Source organism: Chlorocebus sabaeus, chromosome 1 (genome assembly GCF_047675955.1).
Source record: "Chlorocebus sabaeus isolate Y175 chromosome 1, mChlSab1.0.hap1, whole genome shotgun sequence".
NCBI classification, from domain to species: Eukaryota; Metazoa; Chordata; class Mammalia; order Primates; family Cercopithecidae; genus Chlorocebus; species Chlorocebus sabaeus.
In genome coordinates, this window is record NC_132904.1 from 120,955,931 (window position 1) to 120,977,983 (window position 22,053).

Consider the following 22,053-nt stretch of genomic DNA (forward strand, 5'->3'; position numbering starts at 1 on the left):
CCATGCCAAACTCTCAGTGAAATTCATTTTGAGCCCTCTCAGCCTTCTACGTCTTATCCCAACCCCGTGGGGATTTTTTGCATAACTGCACTGAGTATGCAGGTAGAAAGAAATCTATCATTCATTTCACCACAGCTGGTAATTACAGACTCCAGGTCTGTAGATGGTAGGTCAAGTCAAGCTGAAATAAACTTTGCACAGAGTATTTCTTTTTTGCCTAAAGCCAATCTTTAACATATAAGCCTGTCACTTACATCAGGCAAAAAAAAAAAAAAAAAAAAAAAAAGAAAACAGTAGTATTAAGGATAGAATTTAGTTTCCAACCTTAATACACTTTCCTCCATCTAAATAGTCACCCAAAACCTCACAGTTATTATCCATTGATCTAATAGTTGAATAACTTTTGGGGGGAATACAAAAGGTGGATTCATGGTCAGGAACCTATAAGAGTTTTCCCAGAGTTACTTTTTTAGCAAGGCTCTCAGAAGAAGGCAACAATTGGCAGCTCGTGTTTGTTAGGAGCCAAGCTTCCACTTGGGCTACAGGGAGACTCACAGAGTAACACAATAGCATGAGGATCCCAGCTTGTCTCACTTCCCTCAAGACTTACGCATTCTTTTTTCTCTCCCTCAACCTGCTTAGAGGATGTTTCTTCTTTTCTTACCTGTGTGCCCTAGGCCAGATTAGGAAACTATTTCCTTTGAAGTTTTCTGTACAAAGCCTTATCTGCAAAGTTTTTGCAAACTAAGTAAGATAAAGGAAATGGTTCCATGTAGGGATAACTATACCTGCCCCTCACCAGACCATGACTCTCAATGGGCTGTTCTTTCTTCTTGAATTTAGAGCTTAGTCGCCTCTGGGGTGGCAGGACTGGGTACCTTCTACCCTGAAAACAGGACTGAGGAAAGAAAGTGAAGGAACAGTGGCCTTAACCTACCTCAAGCTCTCAGAGTTCCACAAAGCCTAGTGTGTTTTCTTTCCGAGACAAGCCCTGGGTTTTACCACACCTGGGTTTGCACACTGGCTGTCAGGTGAAGCTTGGGCAGGTCAGTTGATCTCTTTAAGCTTCCGGTTTTTCTGCTTTAAAGTGGGGATGATAAAAATGAGACTGTTGTAAAAATTAAATAAATTAAACCCCAAAGGAATTAGTGTGCTACTGGCATAGAGCACGTACTCCATCAGTGATCTCTTTCCAACTTGTTTTCTTGATTCTTAATTTTAAGCCAGAAGACTCTTTTTCAAATGGCTCTAGGAAGTCAGGATCAGACTTCCAAAGTGGAACCTGACCAGAGCCCCTCCATTTAATGCAAATTTCATTTGGTCTCGGAGATGAGACAGGTATAAAGTTATATCTAATGTTGAGAATATACCTTCCTCACTAGCTTTGGAGAAAGGGCTACAAAGATGAAAAGAGAAGACACCCCAAAATGGACTCATGGTAATTAAATAAGGCACACAGAGCCCACCACATCATGGAAGAAAAAAACCTACAGATACATGGCAAGACCAAAAAACAACAACAACAACAACAAAAAAAGACAATATTTCCATACCTTTTCTCTAATCCCAAGGAAACCTAAAGATACTTGATTCAAAAAGCCGTGGCCAAGAGTTCAAAGTGAAAGTCAGCCCTTTAGCTATTATTTATTGCTTTATTAGAGCAGAGGGAAGTAACACTCATTGCCTTTATAGAGCTCTGCAGAAATATATGCACAGAGTGGTCAATGACCAACATTTGAGTAAGTCTTCCAAATTATCACATTAAAATAACCTTTCAAATTTGAATGCCTCTCCTTTGCAAACGACCGCAACTTCATAATGAAGAATTTTATATATTATCAAAAAGAACCAGAAGCCCATGTGCTCCTTTCCCCAAAATCCACTCACTAAGGACTTGAGTGAAAATCCACTCTAAGCAGATCACTGTTACTATTTCCCTTTCAAAACAGTTGGAAATCCTAAGGTACAGGTACTAAGAAGATAGCAATATCCTTCTTAAGCTGGTAAGAATCTAGCCCCACAGGGACAATTTGGCAATCCTGTTTCTGGAAGCCAGGACTCAGGAGATTTGTCTTGGTGATGGACGGACACTCCTCCAGTCTTAAGGCAGGAGGGCTGTCAAAACAAGGCTCTGAATAGTGCCTTTCTGCTCATCGATGTCATCACAATGAAGGAGAGAACAGGTTTTCGTTTTCGCGAAGAGTGGTCAGTAGGAGCGCAGTGGTTTGGCATAGATGGGCTCCAGAACGTGATGGATTAAAACCAAGAAGAGGCTTCCAAGGAAGATGGCGCTAAGAAAAGCCAGCAGGACATAGCGGCCAATGAAAAAGTCATCCACAATCTGGAGAAAGAAAACATCAAAATGAAATTACTACCAGTTAGGCACCCTGGCTGGGTTAATCTGAACTCTGTGATGAGTGGGCCAAGAGTTAGTTCATGAGTGTAACTTCCAGTAACATCCTGCCCTGAGTCTCCTCTGTACATGGAGAAAAAAGAATCTTTTCCTCAACTCCCTGAGCAGAAGACACAGGTCAAGAAGGGATCAATGAGGTACAGGGAACAAATGGCTCAATTTAGGAGGTTGGTAGACACTTTGAAGTCCCTGGATGAATTATTTTATATTCTGAAATCCATTATCTGAAAGAGTTAATGAGAAGCTTTTGCTGGGTCCTAGAAAGGCTCATTTTTGTTGTTGCTAAAACACATTTTATTACAGAGAATTTTAAACATACATGAAAATGCAATAATATATAGTTGCATAATAAACTCCTATGTATAATAATAAATAATAAACTCCCATGTATCTAAGACCCAACCCCCAAAATCATCAATCCATTGCCATTTCAGGAGGGTTCATTTTCAAAATGAAAGGTGACTTAACTTTAAAGCTGTCAGCAGAAGAGTCCCTTGCCACAGGGCAGGGAAAATGGTAATTTACCTGAGATACTAAAACACTAAGAGGATAGGTAACTTGCCCCAAAGCAGACAATGGGCTGCCTGGCCTTACACTTGAGGCCCCAAAGATGTTGGTCTTTGCTGATAAAACCCTATAATTGGTGTTGGCGCTACCCACTTGTTCACTGTCCCCTTCCAGAGCTCCACTCTCCCCAGATCCAAATGGTGGTGCTTAAATTTGGGCAGGAAAAAGCAATTTAATCTACAGACCTAATGGAGCAACACCACCAACCAAGTGGCTGACTGACTTCACAGGTTTGAAATCCCAGTACCTAGGAGAGAATCCAAAGCACCTGAAAGGCAATTATGGTAGACAGAATAACGGCCCAAAGATATCCACATCCTAATCCCCAGAAATTGTGAATAAGTTAGATTATATGTTAAAGGAGAATTAAGATTGCCAATCAGTTGCCCTTAAAAAAGGCGGGAATAACCTGGATTATCCAATCCAGGTGGACCCAATGTAATCACAAGGATCCTTGTAAGTTGAATAGGGAGGTGGAAGAGGGGGTCAGAGCAAGAGAGGTGAGGATGGAAGCATCAGTGAGGTGTGATGTCACTGGCTCTGAAGATAGAGCAAGGGGGCTGTCAGCCAAGGAATACGAGCAGCCTCTAGAAGCTGGAAAAGATAAGGAAATGGATTATCCAATAGAACCTCCAGAAAGGAATGCTGCCCTGCCAACCCCTTGGTTTTAGCCCAATGAGACTGATTTTGGACTCTAACCTACAGAACTGTAAGATAATACATCTGTGTTGTGAGCCATTAGTTCACACGATTTGTTACAGCAGCGATAGAAAACTAACACAGCGGCCATACACAAAGCACCTCTCAGACCCAAGCCCTGGTGGGATCACCGAGATCCAAAGACACCTCAGCTGCTCCAGAGATTACCCCAACAGTCAACTTACAACAAAGGTCAGTTTGATAAAACAGCTTTAACATAACTTTGACCTTGGCTCTGGTACTGAACAAGTCTCTTGCGGGCCACATGTTTGCTCGTTCGACACGTTTCACTTTTTAATTAGCCAATTAGCAGGCCCTGGGTGCAGAAGGCCCAGGCCATGTATTATTGATACCGCATTGAGCCAGGCTGCTGCAAAGGCCAGCTCTCAAAACCTGAAAATGAGAACTCCAATTCTGTCGGCCATGCTGACAAAAGTATTTTGCTCAAACCCCATTCTTGCCTCCTGGGTCTGAAACTCATATGACAGAGAATAGAGGGATTGATTTCAAAAATGTGTTTGCTCTGTGCCCTTCTCCCAATATTTATATCTGCAGCATCCAGAAATGTGGCAGCCTACATCACTCTCCCCATTAAAAGACAAGGAAAGCGACTGGGTTCGGTGGCTCACGTCTGTAATCCCAGCACTTTGGGAGGCTGAGGCTGAGTGATCTGAGGTCAGTTCGAGACCAGCCTGGCCAACATGGTGAAACCCTATCTCTATTAAAAATAAAAAAATTAGCTGGGTGTGGTGGCACATGCCTATAATCACAGCTACTCAGGAGCCTGAGGCAGGAGAACTGCTTGAGCCCAGGAGACGGAGGTTGCAGTGTGCTGAGATCGTGCCACCGCATTCCAGCCTGGCCGACAGAGCAAGACTCTCTCTCAAAAACAAAAAACAAAAAACAAAAAAAAGATAAGTGAGGTGGGAATTTGCCCCGGCTCACACACGTGGTACCCAGACCTCCAGAGTATTTTCCAAATACTGACAACAAACTGGCATCAATGGAAATAATTCCTTAATTGCGTGTGGTAAGTACTATTTCCCTTGGAGTTTAATTTCCTTCCTCTTGCCATAGTTAATCCTAGAGTGTCGATTTTAGTTCAAAAGTTACATGTATATTCTTGTATACTGTTGTTGTCTAGTGTCAAAATGCTAACCCATGAGCTCTCTGGGACTGCCCTGGATATTCTGTTAAGTTCTCAACATGAAGATTTTGAAGACATACCTCAGCTTGAATCCTTGTTCTGCCTCTTGCTATGTGGCCTTGGGCAAGTTACCTTAACCTCTGACAGACTCAGTGTTCTTACCTATAAAATGGGGATAATAATGGTACCTATGTCATACTACTTAGGGCTGTTCTGAGGTTTAAATGAGACAATGCAAACAAAGTGTTTGGCACAGGACCTGGCACACAGAAATCCCTTAAAGAATTTTAGCTATTTTCATGACTATCACTTAAAACATCAAAATGAAGGTTAAGAGGAAAGCTGTGAGAAGGAGTAATGGGACAGAAGAGGTCAATGCCATTGTCAAGATCCCATGGGTCTGAGACCAGCCAGGCATGGCAATGCCTTGGTAAAGAACTCCAGAGAAGGACTCTGAGAGAGATGATAAAAATCCATTTAAAGACGTGGGTGCTGGCAGGTATGGTCCCAGGCATGAGGACCAAAGAACTCCCAGAAGACTGTTGGGAAAATTCTAGCACATGCAGTTGGAGAAGCATGTCCTCAGCACCCTCAGGGCACCACATCAGTTTCAGTCCAGGATCTGCGGTTAGGAGCCCAGGCTGCCAGGAATGGGAACACTTCCATCTCGGGTGCAGGCCTGTGACTATCCTTATTTCATTTTCTTTTTTTTTCTGTCCCAGTGGTACGATGTGGCTTTCCAACAGGCTGTTTTCAACTTGATGCAAACTGGAGATGAGACCAAATCAGGCAAATAACTGCCTGGTGGGGTTGGAGGCGGAATTTAGAGTAAGATTCTTTTCCTGAGTGAAGGGGCAGGGAAACTTAAAACTCTCTCTGAACGTTCCCTACCATTGGTTGAACTTTACAATTCTGACATCTTGGGAAACCCGGTGTCAGAGAACACCGAGGGCAGGATGGACATACAGATGAAGAGAAACAAGAGTTACAGCTCAGGAGGCAAAACAAAACCAACAGCTTTACCTTAACTTCCACCTCTGGGGCTGGGAATTCACCAGCTCGTGGGAAAAGCAACAGAACTGACGTGATGATCACAGCACCGAAGAATAAAAAAATGACAGAGAACCTGGGGTCAAAAAGACAAATATTAAAAGCACTGTTTAGAGTTTTTTCTCTGATCAGTTAGGTCTGGAAAGACTCTTCCTTGGAGCCAATGTTCTATGTTTCAGTCCCTTAACAATGTCCAGAGACCTGCTGTCAACAACCTCTTCATGCCAAAGTCCTTCTTCCTAGACACATACCAGCTAGGTGCATTCCCGTTTATTCTTGGTAATTCCCAATTCCTAGGAACGGAAATGTGTAGTTTTTATTTTTACTTCTGCCCAAAGTCATAATCGAGAAAAACCAAAGCATCCCCTCTCCACCTCCACTTCTGTTGTTTTTAGAACAGAATACTTTAGAAAATTCTACAACTCTCTGCTTCATACTAACACTATCTTGGTGCAACTCTACAGTTTTTTCAGAGTCGGTTTATGGCCTAACCCTGTTCTGAAGGCAACGCGTGATACAGAAAGCAGGCCCAACTCATCACATGTTGCTTTAGTTTTCCTGGGTCCAGGGCTAGAGCCTCGGGGACCGGACCAAGCCTCTGCCATAAATCTGAACAATTCATAAACACACACATGTACGACCTCCAGAAATTCAATCAGCAGTGAAAGCAGAATTTCTTGCCGCAGTTAGAACTCAAGCACACCACTTCCTTCTCCCATCTCGGCTTCCGAGCATAAATAACACAGTTCGTGCTTATAAAAAGAGGTTAAAATGCAACTCATTCAAACTGCCAGTAATTACAAAACTGATCTCTTAAATTCTAAATGTTTAATGAGCATCAGCGATTTTGCCTCTAATTGCTTTACCTGGGACTCCCAGCTGGAAAGAATGCCTTACCTCGCCGCCCCGGAGGCCCTGGACAGCAGCACACACAGCAGCAGCACTGACACCCACAGCAGGGCTAAGATGAACACGCCCGCACCGACTCCGAGCACAGTGCCAGCCATCCCGCGGGGTGACAGCGGCGGCCCCCCGCCCTGCGCGCCGCACGATCAAGTGTCCTCTGGGCTCCAGCGCCGCCTTCCTGCCACGCACTCCCATGAAGGCATTCAGACAAATACAGAAAGCCTAAACTCAGTACAGGGAATTTTCTGATGATCAGCGTGTTAGGAGGATTACTCAGTACAGGTCATTAATTTTCAGAAATGTCCAGTCCCAGAGCCCCTTAATGGAAGCTGGAAATTTAGAAGCCAAAGCCTTTCTCTTTGGCAGGGACTGAGAGGGGTGTTCTCTGCTCTGCACTCAGAAGGTCTTTCTGAGTATTTCCTTTCAAATTTGGTACCTGAGTTCTACTTTGACCTCTTCCCCCAGCCCACGGGAGAAAACGGAACCCTCTCTTGATACAAAACCCTAAGAACTGTTAGAAGACACTGGGGCATGGGAAGGAACTCCAGGGCCAAAGCAGAAGTTGAAGCTCTCAGGTTAAATCCATGGTGTGAGCTTTGACTCACCAGGCAATCGAACACAAGACAGAAAGTTCTCAGTCTATTGTCGAGTTCTTATTCAAGAGGACGAAAACTCTCAGTCCTTAAAGAAGAGGAACAGCCATCACTATTTTTGAACATATATGTGTGCTAAGTGCCATGCAAACATATTTCATTCAATCCCAGCGTGAAGCTTCTGAGAAAAGTATGACTATAGCCATGTTACAGATGGGTGAAATATAAGCGCGATGGGGTACCTATTAGTTTCCTAATTAGCGGCTCAAAATAGAAATTTGTTTTCTCACAGTTCTAGAGGCCAGCAATCCAAAATAAAGGTGTCAGCAGGGCTGTACTCCCTCCAAAGGCTCTAGGGCAGGGGTCCCCAACCCCTGGGCCATGGACTGGCACTGGTCCATGGCCGTTTAGGAACTGGGCTGCACAGCAGGAGGTGAGCAGCAGGCAAGCCAGCATTACTGCCTAAGCTTTGCCTCCTGTCCTATCAGTGGCGGCATTAGGTTCTCATAGCAGGACGAACCCTATTGTGAACTTCATGTGCAAAGCATCTAGGTTGCAGGTTCCTTAGGAGAATCTAATGCCTGAAGATCTGAGGTGGAACAGTTTCATCCTGAAACCATTGCCCTGCATCCGCCTGTGGAAAAACTGTCTTCCATGAAACCAGTCCCTGGTGCCAAAAAGATTGGGGATGGCTGCTCTAGGGGAGAATCCTTCCCTGCCTCTTCCAACTTCTGGTAGCTCAGGCACCATTCATTGGCTTTTAATTCACAACACCAGTCTCTGCCTCCATCTTTCCATGGCATTCTGCTGTGTCTGTCTTCACCTTTTCTGTCTCCTGTAAGGGTACTTGTCATTGGATTTAGGGTCTGTACAAATAATCTAGTATTATCTTGAGATGCTTAACTTAATTAAATCTGCAAAGACCCTTTTGTCAAACGAGGTCACAGTCACAGATTCCAGGGGTGAGGATGTAGACATAAATTTTTGGGGAGCACCATTCGACTCACAGCAGAGGAACAGCACACCGCACTACCTCCCCTGGTTTTCCTTTTCAGCATCAGAGACAAGTCTTAAGCAAACACACTCCTCTAGGTTGCTGGTTTTCTTTACCCTCATGGCTTAAATACCACGAAAACATTAGCTATGAGAAGTTACAAAGTTATGGGAAAGGAGGGTCTAAGTATGAACTGCTAAAAAAATACATTTATTGAATCAACATTTATGATGTGCCTGCCATGTAAAGCACTGCACTATAAGCTGGGGATGCCAAAGGTGAATAAGGTATCTTCTGACAGAAGCTCAGGGTCTATTGGAGAACACTGTCCTGAAAACAAGTGTCCATATTACATTCTGAGTAATGGTAAAAGCGAAGTGCAGTGGGAATGGCAATAGAGAGAGGGGCTTTACAAAGGAAGTACTCCACACAGGCACGTTTAAGAAAGAATCAGAGTGAAAAGATGACAGAGTGAGGGGAGATGGGACCTGGGGCCCACCTGCATGCCTAACTTCTCTGGGGAGCAGTCTGCCCCCATTAGGGCCACATGGGCACCATCTCACTAACATGCCCAGGGTTTCCCCATCTCTGGGTGTTTGTACTTGCTGTTTCCAATGCCTGGAACTAACTCTCAACCCGAAGCACGCCTGCTACTATTTGTAGGACTGGCTTTCCTCAGCCTTCTGATTTCTGCTTAAATGTCACTCCTCAGTGAGGTGTTCCCTGAGTGTCTTCTCTAAAGTAATCCTCAAACACTGACTCTCCATCACTCTATTTCCTTCAGAGCACTTTTCACAGAACTAGTTAATATTTTCATTTATTTGTTTACAAGTTTATTTTCTGTCTCTCCAACTAGAATGGTAAACTCCACGAAGGCAGAGACCTGGTATCTTTCTCACTGTGGTAACTCCAGTTCTTAGCACAGAGATTATACATGACAAGTATCTGTGGGAGGAATAAATGACACAGTGCTAACAAGTCCACAAACATCAGGTGAGGGAGTGAAAGGATCATACGGAGTTTTAGAAAGATGCTGTAACCTCTGGTCAATATGCTGGACAGAAGTTAACAAGGGAAGTGCCTCATACAACAGCAAACACAGAAATGTTCAATAAAATGGAACAAGAAGAATTTAGTACACAGCAGAGCTCGAAAACAATAAAGAAAAATCATTAAGTGCTATAAAAAAAATGTAACTCAAGGCCTGAGCTGAGCCTAAAAGTCTATGGGGGTACTATTGCCTGATACAGACCTTCAGGGTGATTCTCTTCAAGGCAGATAAGGTCTCAAGCCCACGATGGCAAAGAACTAGCAATGGGAACAAGGCAGAAAGCTGGGCCCTCACAGGGCTGACCAGTTCTTGAAATAGGGTCTAAAAAATTTGCTACTGACTTAGCTGGAAGAAAGCTGGCTGAGTGCTTCAGGCCACAGGTCAAAAAACAACAGCCCAAGAGAAATCTGATTCCCCACCCCACATCATATCCATGTGTGAGAGTCAATACTACCAGTGTGATACGGGAACCCAAATAGAAAGATTAACATGAAAACTAGACTAAAAGTGAGAACCCACTGGATCCCAGCAGAGACAAAACTAAACCCACAGGCTGGCATGCAAGACTCCCTCAAGAGTAAGTGTAAAATAAAGATGTTTTCAGACATACAAAGGGTGAAATGTAGTTCATCTCTCATGGATCCTCAGTGGAAGAGCTACTCAGAGACATATTTCAGCAAGAAGGAAAATGAACCAAGAAAGGAGGTATGAGATGTAGGAAGATTGGTGAGAAAAATACTAAGAAATATTGACAGTAAAGATTTCTGTAATAATGACAATTTTTGAGGGGTTAAAAATCAGAAAGAACTAAATATTACTCAACAGTTATATGGTAGATGGAAAAGGATAGTTCAAAGTTAAAGCATTCTACAGTTATTTTGTTTTGGAGGAGGTATATGTTTTTTAAGCTAAGTACACAAGTTTTAAAAAACATAGGTAAACAGCAAGCAACAGAAATAGAAAAAATAGCTTCTATACTAGTAAAGTGAATAAAAAGTAAAGAAAACAGAAAGTGGGGCAAGGGTCAGTGGTAGTGAGGTAGGTGGCAGAACAAAGAATAAGCAAGGAAAATGGAAAATACAAAATAAGATTGTAAAAATGAACCCAAATACAGCAGTAATCGTAGTACAAGGAAACATTATATTTGGCTACTAAAAGAAATTCTCTTAGATTTTTCTTTTTAAAAATAGCTGTGTACAAAAGTTCTACAGAAAGTATAATGAGAGGCTGAAAATAAAGAGATTGAGAAAGACATGCAAAGCAAATATTAACAAGACAAAAACCAGGGAAGGAGGGAATAGGGAGATTGTCAATGAGTATAGAGTTTCAGTTTTGCAAGATGAAAACGTTCTGGAGCTCTGTTTCACAACACTGTGAATATACTTAACACTGCTGATCTGCACTCTTAAAAATGGTTAAGACAGGAAATTTTATGTTTTTTTGTTTTTGTTTTTGTTTTAAGCCACAGTTGAAAAAAAAAAGCGAAACAAAATAAAAGCTACTGAAGTAATATTAGTACCAAGCAAAATAGATGTAAAGCTCTGAAAAATATTACTAAGAACAGTCACAAAAGGAACAATTCAGTAAAAAGATACAACTTGAAACAAATGTGAACCTAACAACAAAACCTCCAAATATATAAAGCCAAAACTGACAGAAGTACTATAATTAATGGATAAAACCACTAATTTAGTGAGAGATTTTAAATATGTCTCAGAAACTGATAGATCAGGCAGATAAAAAAGAATAAACACTTGAGAAAGAGGATACCTGAATGAGAATAAATATGTAAAAAGGTGCTCAACTTCATTAGTCATCCAGAAATTGCAAATGAAAACCAAATTCAGTAGCTTCATATACCCACCAGAATGGCTAACATGAAACGACAGACAACACCAAGTGTTGACAAAGATGTGGAGTAACTGGAACCCTCATATATGGCTGGCAAGGGCCATAATTTGTTAACCACTGCTTTGGAGACTATTGGAAGTATCTAATAAAGCTAAATATAAATGCACCCTACATCCAGCTCTTCTATTCTTAGATGTATTCCCAACAGAAATGCACACCTAAGTTCAAAACAAAGACATTGCAGCCCTACCTGAAATAGCTAAAACATTAAACAATCCAAATATCTACCAATAGAGTGGATATAGTACTCTACAATCTATTCATTCATACAGTATATAAAGCATTATGTAGTATAAAGCAATGAGAATGGTATAAAGCAATGAGAAAGAACACACTACAACTATACTCAACAATGTGGATGAATTTCACAAATATTGAATGAAAAAAAGCTAGAGGCTAAAGAGTTCATAGTATATGATTCCATTTATATAATGTTCAAAAACAGGTCAAACTAATTTTAGGCGCTAGAGGTCAGGGGTATGGTTGGCTTGTGAAACATAGTGACTGTAGGGGGTTCAGTGAGATGCTGATAAAATTCTGTTTCTTGATCTGGGTTTTGGTCACCTGGCTTTATTCATACAGTGATGTTGTATCTAACCATGCACTTAGGATTTATATACTTTTCTGTATGTGTATTACCCTTCACTAAAATGTTTACAGAAAGAATATCAAGAGATGTGTCAGCCAAGTGTAGTATATGGACCCTTATTTGGTCCTGATTCAAACAAAGCATTGCAAAAACCTTCTATGAAATGATTGGGGAAATCTGAAGAATATACAGATAATTGATAGTATTGGGAAATATACAAAATCTGAAGAATATACAGATAATTGATAGTATTGGGAAATTGCTGTTTGTATTATCAGTGAAAAAACATTATTGAAAAATATGCTATTATGTTGTTAAAAGAGTATGATAAAGATATATGCATACACACATGTAGCACATTACAGATAACAGAAAAGGGTTTCTAGGAGCTTTCTATTATCTGAGTGAGAGGAGGTGAAGTAACTGACATGAAATAAGACTGGTCATGAGCTAGTTGTTGAAGCTGGGTGATGAGTATGTAGATGTTTGCTATCCTGGAATTTTCTATACATCTGAATATATTTGAAACTTTCATAACAAAAAGATGTGGATATGTATATGTATATCTCTATAAATATGACTATAACAAAAGATAAGTAAGATTTGTATAGCTAAAATTATAAAACTTTATTCAAAGACCAAAAAAAAAAAAAAAGAGAGAGAGAGACCTGATTAGAGAAATAAAGCAGACCTGAACAGTAAAGCCCTGGGTAGAGAAATAAAGCAGACCTGAACAGAGAAATAACCTGTGTTCCTGGATGGGATGGTTCAATTAAAAAATCTCAATTTTCCTTAACCTATAAATTCAATGCAATTCTAACCAACGTCTAAAAACAATTTTTTGTGGAACTTGAAAACAGATCCTAAATTCATATGGAAGAGCAAAAAACCCAAGAATAGCCAAAACAATTTTGAGAACTAGGATGGCAACTTGCCTTTCTTGTTACCCACTGCCGCAAGACACATTAAAAAACCAACGTAATTAAAACAGTGTGATAGTGGCACAAAGACACATGGCCCAGTGGTATAAAATCAAGAACCCAGAAACAGATCCGTGCATTTGTGAGAACTTCCTATAAGCACAGAGCTGGCTTTATGATTCAGTGGGTAAAGAACTTCATAGATAGTGCTGGGACAAATGATTCTCCAGTAGGAAAATAATAAAACTAGATCTCTGTATGATATACAGAAGTCGATTTTAAATGGAAAGTAATTCGTAATGAAATAGCATATGTTTAAATATACAAATGTTCAGGCTGACTACACTAGAATACGTAATGAAGTACAGTAGTCAGATGCTTGCACCTAAACTTAGAATCACCACGAACGCAAAAGCTTCAAATGCAGACTATGCAGGTGTGTTGTTCTGGCAACTCAAATACCACGAGCTGTGCTGCCTTCAGTTATGTGATTTGCTAGAGTGATGAACAACTCTTGTTAAAGTTCCAAACCACAAATAAGTATAATTTTCCTCTGATTTACATTAGAGCTGCATTCCTGGAAATTTTACTATATTAAACTGTGCCAAAAATACATTATGTTTATACAAAAACTGGAGTTAGGCTCTAGACTCAGATAATAATAAATGAGTATCTTGTGGGATACTCAAAAGTTGCACAGGATACAGGACAATTCTTCGTTGTGAGGACTGTGCCATACATTACACAACATCCAGTATCCCTCATTCCTGATCTGTAAACCCCAGTAGTGCCTCCAATCAAAGAGTAACAAAATATATCTTCACAAATTCCAAAACACCCTAAAATGGGCAGTAACATCTCTTTGGGGAACCACTGTTCTAGAAAGCTCTTGCATAAAGAGACATGTACAAGGTGTTTATTGCAGCTTTGTTTACAATAGCAAAACATCAGGAAAAAATTTAAATGTCCATCAATCAGGGAACAGATACAATATTATATATTCATAATGAATATTTAAAATGAAATTTGATCTATATGTATTGATGTGAATATATCAAAAAAACAATGTTGAGTGACAAAACCAAGTTGCAAAATGGAACCCACAGTACGATACTACTTGTATTTTTTTAATTAAATACAATGTAAACAGTAATATGTATTGTTTCTGATGTACATATATACAGCAAAAGTATAAAAACATGGGCATAAATGATGTATGACAATTTCAAAAGACTGTTTGCCTCTGGAGAGGGAGGAAGAAAAGGGAATGGTGTTGGGAGTGGAAATAAAAGGGATCTGAACTAAATCTGTGATGTTTTATTTCTTTAAAATAAAAAACTTGAACGGGTGTGCCAGAATGTTAATATGTACTAATCTGATTGGTGAAACATAGATATTATACTACCCAATGTACTGTTTTCTGTTTTTAAATTTTTTGTGATAACTTTTAATTTTTAAAAAGGAAATGGGCAGCAGGATGCATATGAATTGGGTGATCAGTTAGGAAACGCAATTCTCCAGGTAAGAGATGCGGGTCTGAACTCCAGTCTCAGCTGTGTCAAGGGAGAAGGTGTTAGAAATGACACAAGTTTTCTAGCTTAGTTGACGGACCTGACGGTGCTGCCCTTAAGAAAACAACTATTTAAATTTAATTTGTGCTATTCTGGATATTACACAAATAACCTAGAAGACTTGGATTCACTCTAACAGTTAGAATAGAGGGCAAATGGTAGTTGAAGCTGGCTGGCACCATTAGAAATGTTGCCCTTCAATCCCCCTTAGTAGCTTAAGAGTTCATGAGACATTGGGTTTACATATGGTATAGCTTTAAAGTAAATAAGATAAATATTCCCAAGCTCTTTTAAGAATGGAGCTCATAATTTTACAAGCAAACTATACATTTTCTTACAAAGCATAGAAAAGAAGGGCTGAGTATAGTATAGAGTGCTGCTATAGGGGAAGAGAGAACATCTAGTCATTTTTATCTTATTTCAATGTGATAATAATATCTGTGATAATTTCCCATATTAGAATGGCTAAATTATTGTTATTGAGTACAATACAATAAAATACTAAAACGAAAGTGTTTTTATTTACTGTTCACGCCGTCAGTAAACCTTCTTTGAGAAGTGATGGCTTGGCCAACCTGATTTCAAGGTAAGTCCATTTACTCAATATCTGTGGCATTTAAAGCAGGCAGATTGGAGTGGAAAAAAATAATTTAAATTTGAACAGTTCAGCAGCTGACAAGAGCAACTACAAGGCCAATGTTTTCCTTCTGTGCTCAATGCTGTGAGGTTTTTCTCTGGAAAGAGTTTGTTCAAAACCTTTTAGATGTGTGTGTTCATTTAATGGTTGTTTCTACATACCCTTTCATCCAGCTGTCAGAGAAAATAGGAATAAATTGACTGATCCCTGCACAGGTAACCTAATGGATTAAAAACACAGTACTCATCACCAGGCTGATCATCATGAGTGAGAATACTAACGGCCACTATAAGATGACTTACTACCTAAGACAAATGTGGATTCCTCAGAGGGTAATGTGGCCTAAGTGCTGCTGCTGGTGGGAGATATCTCACCCATCCCCCGATTTTCACACTGACTCAAGCCCTTGAAAGCAACAGAAAACAGTGGGTTACAGGAGTGAAGTGCTCTTCTGCAACAGTTCTTTCCACTTTGCTTTATAGCTGTTTTCCAACCCTTCAAAAATAACTGGGCGGTTACTTTCACACTTTTATGTTTCTACTTTAAACACTTCACTATCTTTTGAATTTTAAAATATTAGAATAACGCCTCTACCTTTGTAATGAGATAAAATGCAAGCCTGGGAAAAAAATCAGTTGCCAAGCTCCCAAAATGCCACCGATGTAGCATCTGCTCTTAACACGTTGATAGAAAAGGAGGATCAGTAAACCTAGGTCTCGTCCTTGCGTCTCTCTCCTGGACGGTGTTGTGGGTCGGAACGGCTGCAGAGCCTCGGTCTCTCCGCTCTCTGCATCTCACAGCACTGCAGCCTGGGAACACTCTACTGGAACTCTAAGCTTCTCCCCAACCCTGCTGCAGATTCAAACTGACGACAGGAAAACGATACCCCCCATGTCTCGTCTTCAGAATGTTCACCTGGCCACCTCCCAGTAGCTGGAGAGGGATTAAGGTCTTGATCATAAGAGATCTGAATCAGGCACTGACACTTCCTTTTCTTAAGGGTATGAAACACAAAACAGCCCTTCCTTCTCTGCCTCCCATTAAGTATTTATTAGCCGGGCCTTGGGGCCAGATCAGCGGTAAGGGCGGTCTGCGAGGTCCGTGCACCGCCGTCCGCCCACGCCTTCTTCCAACCACCTCAGCCCGACCCGCCACTTTTCTCCCTTCTCCGCAGCCGCCCTGCTTTCCTCACCTCTGCCCCCCTCACCTGGATCCCACTGTCCACCCAGGCAGTACTCACACCTCAGATTCCGGCCCGTTCCAGCCCACCGGGCTCCTGTTTACTTAGGGCGAATCACAAGTGGGCTTTCATTCAGGTGATTTAACATTCACTAATCAGCGTCGCTCTCTCAACGCCCAACTTCTTCTTTATTAGCTTACGCCTAGCGCGGCTCCCGGCAACGCCGAGCGCGGTGGGTTGGCTCGTCACCCTATGTTACGCCCTCCGATTGGTCGGTGCCTGTCGGCGCTTGGACCGACCTCAGTTGGGTTGGGTAGCAGCGGTCCGAGCTGCACGCCACACCCCCCCATGTCAATCACATCATCTCTCCGTAACTCGTTGGGCCATTGGTCAGTCTAGCCCGAGGGCGGGTTGTTGGGCGGAAGAGAGAGGCTTCTTCCGGCCCACTCTCTGTCACCATAGAGATTGCGCATCCAGGCAGCGAAGGGGCAGGGCTGGGCGGCTCAGATCTGGAACTCCGCAGAGCTGCACAGCCGTCTAGACATAAGTGCGTTTTCTGGGGTCTGATGAACATCTCACTCCCCAACCCACTGGCTCGAGTGGGGCGCAAGATGTGGGGGACAAGTCAGCTTAGGCCCGTTCATTAGGTGCCCCAACAACCCTCCTGGAGGGAACTGAGGACGAAGTACCAGTTATAATAACGGCACACTTCATTTATCTTTATCTCGCCTTATTTTATTTGGCATTTAATTCTTCCATTAGCCTTGCGAAGCAGACTAAGGCAAGGATCATTCTACCCGCGGGACAGACTGGGGAAGCGGCCCTGGGTCCATCAAGTAAACCCTCTGCCGCCAGGCTGCTGGAACTGGAGTTGGCCCACGCTATTGGCAGACTGCTGTTACCTTACTGCCAACTAAAGCTTGCCATGACTTTGCTTTGAGGCTATGGCCTGTTAGACCAAAAGATGCATCAATCAGGACAACTAAAGGAAGCAGGACAGACAGGCTATGTGCTCCACCACTGAATCAAGAAGGGAAAACAAAAATCAATACCAAATTGGAGAGTTGCACCGTTTGAACCTTTGACCCTAAACAAAATTCAGAAATACCATGAAGCAAACTATTCAATCTTAGAGCACTGCATCTCTGATTTAAGGAATTCTCCTGAATCACAGCTTTATGAACCAAAAAGAAGAAGATGCTTGAATTTCATCAACTGCACGTCTCAAATTTATTCTACTTTCAAGGCTTCATTTGCAGTCACATAACGTAACCAATGATTTCTTGTGTGTTTAGCAACTTAACATTACTTGGGCCAGTGAGAAGCTCTGTGGCTAAGAAATTCATTATTTTGATGAATTCATTTCACTGGAATTGAGTGTTGACTGCAGCTATGTTCTGTCAGGAACTGTGAAGATATACCAGAAATGAGATGTGACTCCTGTCTTAATAGCCTGTGGTTTTGTAATGTTAGGTCAACAACACATGAAACAACTAGGAAACACTTTAAAACAAGATATAACAATGGGCCAACCCTATTGTACAATTAATTTCTGCAAAATATAATAATACTTCATATTTGCAGATCATTTTGTAGTTTCCAGAGCTCTGCTTCCCTTGTATTATTTGGGGGATATTTTGTTATGGCTGGAATTAACGTGTATGTCTTTATCATAGAGCTAGAACTAATGCTGGGTCATAGCATATGAGTAGGAACAGGAAAGGTGGAACAGAATCCAGGGAGAGAAAGTAGTTTGAGCAAAGAGGCCAAGGCAAGAATGAGCACTGAGTATCTGGAGAATAATATGGAGACAAATGATGGAAAGTAATGTGTAGACTAGTTGGTCAGAACTGGCTCTGAGACCTTAATATTTTGGAGGACAGTGGTCAAAAGTTCAAAGTTTGAGATTGGAAAAGTTAACTTTCTTACACTTCTAATGTTCATACTGGCTTCAGTTAAGCTATAAATTAAAAATGGGCTTGGCTCAACAGAACTTGAGTCCTGTCATATGGCTTTTCTCCTTAGGCAGCATGAGCTTCACCATTTGCTTTACCACCTCCATCAACTGCCAGTCCCTGCACTTCATCCAGCCACACAGCCATATCGTCTGGTCCATCAGCAGTGCAGCCAAAGTCTATGCAGGCCTCGGGGGCTTGGGCTCCCGAACCTCAGTGTCCTTCTCCATAAGCTTCTGGGGTGGCTGGGGGTCTGGAGGCCTGGCTGCAAGGATGGCCAGGGATCTGGAAGGAATGGGGGACATCCAAAATGAGAAGGATACCATGCAAGGCCTGAATGACTGCCTGGCCTTCCTACCTGGACAGAGTGAGGACTCTGGTGACTGAAAGTCAGAGGCTGGTGAGCACAATCTGAGAGCACTTGGAGAAGAAGAGACCCCAGGTCAGAGTCTGGGGGCATTACTTCATGACAATCAAGGACTTGAGGGCTCATATCTTTGAAATTCTGTGGACAATGCTTGTGTTGTTGTGCAGATTGACAATGCCCGTCTTGCTGCTGATGACTTTAGAGTCAAGTATAAGACAGAGCTGGCCATGTGCCAGTCTGTGGAGAGCAACGTCTATGGGCTCCACAAGGTCACTGATGACACCAATGTCAGTCGGCTACCGCTGGAGACAGAGATGGAGGCTCTCAAGGAGGAGCTACTCTTCATGAAAAAGAACCAAGAGAAGGAAGTAAAAGGTCTACAAGCCCTGATTGCCAGCTCTGGGTTGACCACGGAGGTAAATGCCCCCAAGTCTCAGGACCTCAGCAAGATCATGCAGACCTCCTGGCCCAGTATAATGAGCTGGCTCAGAAGAACTGAGAAGAGCTGGACAAGTACTGATCCCAGAAGACTGAGGACCACACCACAGTGGTCACCACGCAGTCCACCAAAATAGGAGCTGCTGAGATGACATTCATGGAGCTGAGCTGTATAGTTCAGTCCTTAGAGATAAACCTAGACTCAATGAGAAATCTGAAGGCCAGCTTGGAGAACAGCCTGAGGGAGGTGGAGGCCTGCTATGCCATGCATATGGAGCAGCTTAGTGGGGCCCTGCTGCACCCGGATTCAGAGCTGACACAGGCCCAGGCAGAGGGGCAATGCCAGGCCCAGAAGTATGAGGCCCTGCTGAACATCAAGGTCAAGCTGGAGGCTGAGATTGCCACCTACTGCTGCCTGCTGGAAGATGGGGAGGACTTCGGTTGTAGTGATGCCCTGGACAGCAGCAACTCTATGCAAACCATCCAAAAGACAGTGTAGGATAGTGGATGGCAAAGTGGTGTCTGAGACCAAAAACACCAAAGTTCTGAGGCGCTGAGCCAGCAGAAGCAGGGTACCCTTTGGGGAGCAGGAAGCCAATAAAAAGTTCAGAAGTCATTGGATGACAGAAAGAAAAGAAAGAAAGAAAGAAAGAAAGAAAGAAAGAAAGAAAGAAAGAAAGAAAGAAAGAAAGAAAGAAAGAAAGAAAGAAAGAAAGAAAGAAAGAAAGAAAGAAAGAAAGAAAGAAAGAAAGAAAGGAGGGAGGGAGGGAGGGAGGGAGGGAGGGAGGGAGGGAGGGAGGGAGGGAGGGAAGGAAGGAAGGAAGGAAGGAAGGAAGGAAGGAAGGAAGGAAGGAAGGAAGGAAGGAAGGAAGGAAGGAAGGAAGGAAGGAAGGAAATGAATGAGGAGATACTCCAAAGTTTTTTACATCTTCCTGAATGGATGTAACATTATTAGGTTTTCTCTCTCTTAAGAGGGGACCCGCCTCCCAAGTACTTCCCAATTGCACCCCTTAACTAGGAGAGGGGTGTTATTAATAGTTTTCTAATTAAATGATATACCCTCTCAATGAGATTGAAAGAAGTGCTGTCATCTTAGTGCTTCATCTTTGCTGTCTCAGAATCAAAACTGTGTCCCTCACTCTAAAAAAGACTGGTTATTTGATTATCTAATTTTTCTCTTTTAAAAAATTGTCTTCCCTGGATGGGCATGGTGGCTTATGCCTGTAATCCCAGCACTTTGGGAGGCTGAGGCGGGTGGATCACCAGAGGTCAGGAGTTTGAGAGTAGCCTGGCCAACATGGTGAAACCCCATCTCTACTAAAAGTACAAAAATTAGCCGGGCGTGGTGGTGCACACCTGTATTCCCAGCTACTGGGGAGGCCAAGGCATGAGAATATCTTGAACCCAAGAAGCAGAGGTTGCAGTGAGCCAAGATGGTGCCACTGCACTCTAGCCTGGGCAACAGAGTGAGACTCCATCTCAAAAAAAAAAAAAAAAAAAAGTCTTCCCCATGCCGTGTTATACAGCACCGCTACACATCGCTCCACATCTCTACTGTGTATGTATTCTTCATACTATACTTGTAGAATGCACATAGGTGGCATATATGAATGCAAGCCATTTTCTTAACTTATTTTCTTCTAAACAAAAAATCAAAGCAATAATGACAAAAGGCAGTGTTTCATTTCCTCCTCAAATGTGTACAATCACTCGTTATGCTGCCTAGCAGAGGGTAAGAGTACAAAGAGGCCACTAGCGTTAGCAAGGGCATGGAATGATTTCAAGAGAAGATGTAAAGTTTTCTTTCCCATTTTATAGGTATCAAAACTTTTTCTGCCAGTGAGCCCTGAATTTTTTGTACACAATTTCTTGTGTGATTACGTTAGCATTTCTACAGGTCTGAAAATGTAGCAAAAACTGAAGTAATTGTTGGTTATTGGCTGAGGCTCAAAAACTACTAATTTTGCTAATTGAGAAACCAAGTAAACAAAAATATCCTCAATGGCTATTGTCAGTAGTTGAAGGCAAATTACTGACCTTCCAAGGCCACCCAGAATTGCCACCTTGATTTTCAGGATCACAGTATTCATCTGATGTTATAGATCAAGGGTTGGGAAACTATATGGCCTGTGGGCTTACTCTTAGCTTGTACAACCTGCAAGCTAAGAATGATATCTACATTTTTAAATGCTTGAAAAAAACCAAAAGAAGAAAAGCGCTTTGTGATATATGAAAATGATATCAAATTTAAATTTTGATTTCCATAAGTAAAATTAGACTGGAACCCAGGCATACTCATTTGTTTGTGTGTTGTTTATGTCTCCTTTTGCTTTATAACAGCAGAACTGAGTAGTTACCACAAAGACTATATGGCCCATAGCCTAAAATATTCACTATTAGGCCCTTTAAGTAAAGGTTTTAATTCTTACTACCTTAGAGATTCCTAAGGAATCATGTCTGACAAACTGTTGGAATTGAAACAAACTTTGGAAATCATTTAGTGTTAATTTAAAGATCTCACATTGATAGAGCTATGCTACCTCTTGCTTAAAATCGCATAGTCAGTAGATGGAGGTGGTATTAATACTAGAACCCCAGTTCCCCTGGTCCTGGGTTTTTTCCTCCAGACTGCGTCTTTCCTCATGGAGAGTTTATTTTATGATGGGATAGGTGTTAGATAGGCTGGAAGCAAGGAGAATTCATCAAAATTTTTCCAAGTTTTGATCTCATGTCTCATTCACACAACTGCAGTGCAGCATGCATCAATTTATGAATCCTTGGGCCTTCATTATTTATTTCAGCTCATTTGAACTGCCTTCTGTTTTCCATTTTTCTTACTTCTCAGAAAGTATATGGCCATCATAAAGAAACTTTCTCACTTTTATGCTCCTTCTCTCTTTAAAAAAATGTTTTCTCTTTCTCCTTCTACAAAGGATTTTGGAGGTGACTGAATTTCTATTCCAGCCTAAAGTTCTTAAAGGAAGTGAGGATGGTTAGAAAAAAAGAGGGCACCTAGCTTTGACGTTGGAATCCATGATGGGCCATATATATGGAGAGGAGAGGAG

The 22,053-nt window shown here is 41.9% G+C and overlaps 1 protein-coding gene across 16 annotated transcripts; it reads right to left on the reverse strand.

Annotated features, from left to right (window-relative positions):
- Positions 1 to 1,632: 1,632 nt before the first annotated feature.
- On the reverse strand, positions 1,633 to 16,438 carry TMEM218 (transmembrane protein 218). Of its 16 annotated transcripts, none has more exons than XM_038005027.2 (6): positions 16,289 to 16,436; positions 15,210 to 15,268; positions 7,388 to 7,463; positions 6,774 to 6,970; positions 5,850 to 5,952; positions 1,633 to 2,341 (listed from the first exon to the last, which is right to left on the reverse strand). In XM_038005027.2, the coding sequence occupies exons 4-6, from the start codon at positions 6,881 to 6,883 to the stop codon at positions 2,207 to 2,209; spliced, it is 348 nt and encodes a 115-aa protein (XP_037860955.1). In that variant the 5' UTR covers positions 6,884 to 6,970; positions 7,388 to 7,463; positions 15,210 to 15,268; positions 16,289 to 16,436; the 3' UTR covers positions 1,633 to 2,206. The 16 variants fall into 16 exon arrangements, with proteins under 16 accessions (XP_037860955.1, XP_037860963.1, XP_037860959.1 ...); XM_038005035.2 differs by lacking the exons at positions 15,210 to 15,268; positions 16,289 to 16,436 and adding exons at positions 6,092 to 6,169; positions 15,643 to 16,207; XM_038005031.2 differs by lacking the exon at positions 15,210 to 15,268 and having other exon boundaries at positions 6,774 to 6,960; positions 16,289 to 16,438.
- Between the last annotated feature and the right edge of the window lie 5,615 nt (positions 16,439 to 22,053).